At 36.0% G+C, this 6,000-nt stretch overlaps 1 protein-coding gene across 3 annotated transcripts in view; it reads left to right on the forward strand.

Annotated features, from left to right (window-relative positions):
* The window catches only part of LOC148365506 (sodium- and chloride-dependent GABA transporter 1), a 37,794-nt gene extending 32,998 nt beyond the window's left edge, over positions 1-4,796 (forward strand). For all 3 annotated transcript variants that reach the window (XM_088335863.1, XM_088335864.1, XM_088335865.1), the window contains one exon: positions 635-4,796. In XM_088335863.1, coding sequence (XP_088191989.1) covers positions 635-757 — 123 coding nt within the window. In that variant the 3' untranslated portion in view covers positions 758-4,796. The remainder of the gene's footprint in view (positions 1-634) is intronic.
* The last annotated feature ends 1,204 nt before the right edge of the window (positions 4,797-6,000 follow it).

Genomic DNA, 6,000 nt, shown 5'->3' on the forward strand with positions numbered 1-6,000 from the left:
GAATGTATGACATTTTTGTTTTTTTAATTGCATTACAGAAAATAAAGAACTTTATCACAATATTCTAATTTTCTGAGACAGTCCAGTATATATAATGTGTGTGTGTGTGCATTTTTTTCTTGTGCATCTCTCTGCATTGTCTTCCCTGCTGGATTAAATCTGTTTGTGGGCCTGATCTGGCCTGCAGTCCGTATGATTGACACCCCTGTTTTAGTGTGATCCATTACCAGGAGAACATTACTTCTGAAATTTACATTTTTGTATCAAAAGGTTCGATTGTAATGATTTGGGTTATTGTCTGCAGGGTTTTAGGTTTACATGGCATCAAATTAAAAGCTATCTCTAATATTTAAGGACACGGAATGAGGTGAACAATCTCCTAATAGTCTATCTCAATCTAGCTATAATTTTCAACTATAAGTAGTAAGATAAAGCTTCTTAGTAGAACAACCCGCGGGATGTTTTTATCACTGCTTTTTATTACTTTTCTAGGCAGTTAGTTTTCACTTTGTAATCCGCTACACTGCCACGTAAAGACCAACATTTTAACACGACTCTACTACCTCTTGCACACAGTAAACTGGTCGGTTTCATATATCGTTTAATTTTTTTTTTAAATTCTCTTTTCTTTCAGAGACTTAGAACAGCTCTGACTACCACGGTAGAGTTTGCTGTTGAGGATCCACTGCCTGAAAAACAAAAACTTGCCTACCCTGAGGTTCAAACAGCAAAAGAAGACCTTGACACAACACTCTGATATAGTAGGGCAATTTGTTTTTAAAGTTTTGTATAGTTCTACTGAAACATGTCTGCAGCAAATTCTGAATACAACGATATTTACATAGCACTTTAAAACAAACAACACATAATACAATGCTCTGTTATTGTATTGCGATTATCATATAGATATGTTACAGACTATTTTTTCAACTCCACACTCAGATCAGAAATTTCTTTCTTGACAATATAATGCACTGCCTATTCTAACGCTTTTTGGGAATCTAGATTTCTAAACTGAGCCCAAATAGTTTGAGATTGCCTGTGAAAGCAAATCTTTTTTGCATTTCATTTTTACAACTTTAAATTGGGGGATATCCAGTTACGTACTATTCCTGGCAAACAAGAACAAACATCCAAGCAAGTCTGAACCGGTAAAAACAAAAACTTAACAATTCCTGTATGAAAGATTGGAGAAATTCAGAATATAAATGCAATGAACCTCAGCCAAACCAAATGACTATGATTTAAAGCAGGTTTGTCTTCGAATATTTGAGGAAATCAATTGTGCTGTCAGTTACAAAAGCATAACACATAAAATGACTCATGCACAGGCTTTTAAAATATTTGAAAACATGCACTGAAAAATAACTTGAATGTACATACTTGAAAGCTTTAACAAATAACCAAAATTCAATATAACTTCACATATACATACATACATACAGTATGTCACAAAAGTGGGACATTTCCGCAGATATTTCATTATAATGTTCAATAGATCATCCAGAAGAAACATCGCTTTGACACAATGAAAAGAAGTACAGTATGTAAACGGCAGCCATGGCTTACTGGAAAGATATCCTTTAGTCTGATGAGACAAAGATTAATTTGATTTATTGGGCTCAGATGGGGTTAAGCATGTGTGGCCCAGTACAAACATGTTTTTGTCGTGCCTAAAGACTTTTTATTGTGTTAAAGCGATGTTTCTTCAGTTCAATAAGCATTATGATGTAATCTCTGCAGAAATGTTAGGGGGGAACTTTTCTTTCATTCTGTATATATTATTCCTCAAAATCTTGAATATATGAATGTATTTTTGATTCTATGTCAGTGCAGCAATACAAATCATTTGCTGATGCCATTGTTCCTCGTTTCTCAAACAAATAATTTTCCCATTATATAACACATGTACGCTTAAAAAAATAGTGTACACATCCTTAATTTAATGCCAGTTTTTGTGAAATCCAAAAAATGAGGCTGACAATCAGGTCAGCTACAAATAGTGCAACAACAGCAACATGAAAAGGCCTACAGGAATTTCTGGCAAGTAGGGGTTAATTGGCACGTGTCAAAAATTTCATTCAGGGTTTTCCTTGTACTGTATGCTTATCATACAAAGTAACAATAAAGCAATTTGAATTGTCCAAAGACGTGCAGGGAAATGTCTCAAAAGGCACAACGTCTCTAGAAAGCTAAAGCATAATAAAAAAGTTGAACTTTATCCTAGGTTAACCGAGGACACCAAAATAAGGTTTTACGATGACTCCTATTTGACAAACGTTTGAATAAGGTTTATATCATGGCCACGTGCCAAGTTATAATAGGGCGCGTCCCATTTAAGTTATCCCGGGCACACGTCACATTGTTTGTGGAAAAAAACATGTAACCATTTATCTTGGTCTCTTGATGTTTGCCCATTACATTTTCTAGCGAAAGTATTGCCGTCCCATGAAATTTCTGTCATGTTGCCACATTTCAGGCTTCATACTTAAAGCTAAAAAACTAAAATATTTTTCAAGAATCGACAACATGTGAAACATAATCTTGAAAATAAATTTATAAACAATGGAGAAACACTAAACAGTAGGGAAACATATTGCCCCCTTGTTCTCTCAGCTCAGCCACTGACTCCTGAAGTTCCCTGATGACTTCTGAATGATCCCATGTCGACCTAAATGACTAACATTGACGTAGTGCACCTGTGTATCATTAAGTCTTAGTATAAATGCACCGGAACAGACAGGATTGTGAAGCACTATGAAGACCAAAGAACACACCAGGCAGGTTTGGGATAAAGATGTGGAAAAGTTCAAAGCAGGTTTAGGGCGCAAGAAAATTTCACAACATTCACACATCTCCTGAAGCACTGTGTGAGCAATTATATAAAAACGGACAGAGCATAAAACCACTGCACACCTTCCAAGACCTGGCTGTCCCTGTAAACGTTCAGGGGTTTGAACCCCTCATCCGAGGGCTTTCACCCCTGTCCTTTGTTCAAGTAAAAATTAGATCGATGTCTTCTCTCCCTATTTTGAGTTTTCACTCGTTTAAATTTGACTATCCTAAAAGGCTCGTTTGGTGATTTCCAGAAGAAACATGTAAGACACACATAACATGTGGAACAAGGTGCTCTGGTCAGATGAGACCAAAATTGCCATTTTTGGGAAGAATGCAAAGCCTTATGTTTGGCGTAAAGAGTAACACTACAAAACATGCTGAGAACACCATCCCCACTGTCATACTCGGTGGTGGCAACATCATGCTTTGGGGTTCCTTTTTTCAGAAGGTAGTGGGAAAATCCTTAGAGTTGATGGGAAGATGAATGGAGCCAAATATAAGGCGACCTGAGAATGTGGCACTGGGTTACCTTTCAACTGGACAATGACCCTCAACATGAAGCCAAATCTATAATGGAATGGTTTAAAACTAATAATAAAAGGTGTTAAAATGGCCACGGCAAAGTCCAGACCTCAATCCTATAGAGCATTTGTGGAAAGATCTGAAAAATGCTGTGCACAAACGATCGCCATCAAACTTTAAGGAACGTGAGCTGTTTTGTAAAGGAGAATGGGCTGTTTCAAGATGGGCACACTCAAAAAGACTTGTGGCTGTGATTGCAGCAAAAGGAGGCTGTAAAAAATAGCACTACTTTTGCAAAGCCTACTTTTCATTTTTTTAAGAGTTAGCACAATATAAAATGTTGAATACATTTGGTTTCTTTTCTCGATTGGGTCTCACATTTTGTTGATACTTTGAAATTATTTTGAGTTTTTGATCCTATAAGTTTGAAGCCTGAAATATGACAATATGTCAAAAAATACTGGAAGGGGCTGAATAATACTCTTGCAAGGCCCTGTAACATTTCAGAAATATAGCATTTGTTCAAAGGTCTATTGATTTTTCGTATCTACTGTGCACGTCGCGATTCATTCGCGTGTTACACTTGTGCTCATATACTATAGAAAAATCAATGCAAACGATAACCTAACTGGGACCACCCCATTCATTGCCTCATTACTTGTTAAAAGAGTATGCTATTCTGAAAAAAATGCCTTATCTCATTCATGATGCAATAAATGTTTTGTAAACTTCCCAGCTTTGGTCAAGGTCAAAGTTGATCACTGTTGCACAGCTTTTCACCAAAGTGATATTTTTTTTAAAAATACATTTTATTTTTGTTTTAGTTCATTCTGTTTTCTTCTTTAGGCTTCTTCATTCATATGCTAGCTAAGCTTGCCAAATCCAGACTTTTTTTTTAGCTCTGGTTTGTTTTCCAAAAAATATTTACGATATGCAATTGTTTATTTGATATGTTTTAAGTCTGTGTACATTTCTTCAACTGCATTGCAGAAGAAGTGACTGGCTTGGACAGTAATTACCAGCAGAGGCTGCTGTAATACAGTAAATGCGGTGCTTGTTTATTTGTTTACTAGCTCTGGTTTGTTTTCAAAAAATATTTACAGTATGCAATTGTTTATTTGATATGTTTTAAGTCTGTGTACATTTCTTCAACTGCATTGCAGAAGAAGTGACTGGCTTGGACAGTAATTACCAGCAGAGGCTGCTGTACTACAGTAAATGCGGTGCTTGTTTGTTTACTACTTCATTGCCTTATTGCATTATTTATGACCATGTGCAACAAATACATGTTCTTCATTTTTACACTGGCCTCTACAGTTTTACATTTGTGCCTTTTAAGTACTTTGTTTTATATTGTGTTTTGTGTCAAGATGCTCTAGTCAACTTGATGCTTGCTGTGATCAAGACAATAAAAAAATAAATGACAAAAAATCAAGTTTCTATACTGCCATTTATTTCAGTGGTCCCCAGACCATGGCCCGTGGGCTGGATACAGCCCACCCCCTGAACAATAGCACCTAAAAAAAAAAAACTTAAAGTCTGGATGTGCGTTGTTCTTTGCAACAGGATTTGAACCTGGGAGCGCTGAGCTCTTACTACTTGACTAATAGTAATATCAGAGTTCCTGCGGATCCTTGAAAAGTCTTAAAAGGCATTTAATTTATTATTTATATAAGGCCTTAATTGACACTAAAATGTCTTAAGTCCTATTCTTGAAAGCCTTAAAACGTGAAAACATAAGATTTATATTTGTTTGAACTAAAAAGATAAGGTAATATTTGGTCAATGTTTTTCAATAATTCACATATTTTGTGGCAACATGGCATCCACAATAACGGAACTATCAAAACATTGATGTGGTTCTAGTCAGACCTTTCAGAGCAAACACCTGTATTAGGTGTACTTCCAATACAAATAGCATCTTGGGACAGAGACCTTAACTTTGGACCATGGGAGGAAAGTGTAAATGCAATAAGAAGTGGCTGTCCGATTACCATGTTTTTGCCATGGCTAAAAGCTGTGCCAGGTAATGTGTACGAAGCACGCTATATTATGTGCAAGAAATATTTGTTGTTTTTTGTTTTGTTCCGTTTTTTAAGTCGCCTCGGTCTTACATTTGATATCAAAACGCATTAAAAAGTTCTTAAAAGTATTGAATTTAACTTGCCTTAAGCTGTAGAAACCCTGGATACAGATGATATATGAAGAGGCATTGGGTTTTAACCCATCACACTATCTTTACTGGAGATGAATCTTCTTTTGTTGTTTTATTTCACAATAAATTGTATTCTATTCTATCCTATTCAAAACGTATTGTTATTGTAGCATGATTTCACACGCTTGACTATGTTGGCTAGGGAGAGCACGGACTGGGCTTTGTTTCTGCAGAAGGCCGAGACTACCTTTGTTTTTCCGTGAGGTAAGCCAAGAAAATATTTCACAACGAGCAGTTTTGATGCAAGGGCAAATATTTTATTTCGGAAATGCTATGAAAATAATTACTGATCATTTAAACAAGTTCAGTCTTTTAACACTGTTTATGGACCAATGATTTCATTATCGCAACCAGATTTCTTCCCCCGTTCCCGTTCTCTAAGACTGCGAGGGCTTGTGTCAACAATTGTCCTTTTATTCTTTATT

The sequence above is a fragment of the Urocampus carinirostris genome, chromosome 5 (assembly GCF_059441175.1).
Source record: "Urocampus carinirostris isolate Australia breed hairy pipefish chromosome 5, RoL_Ucar_1.0, whole genome shotgun sequence".
NCBI classification, from domain to species: domain Eukaryota; kingdom Metazoa; phylum Chordata; class Actinopteri; order Syngnathiformes; family Syngnathidae; genus Urocampus; species Urocampus carinirostris.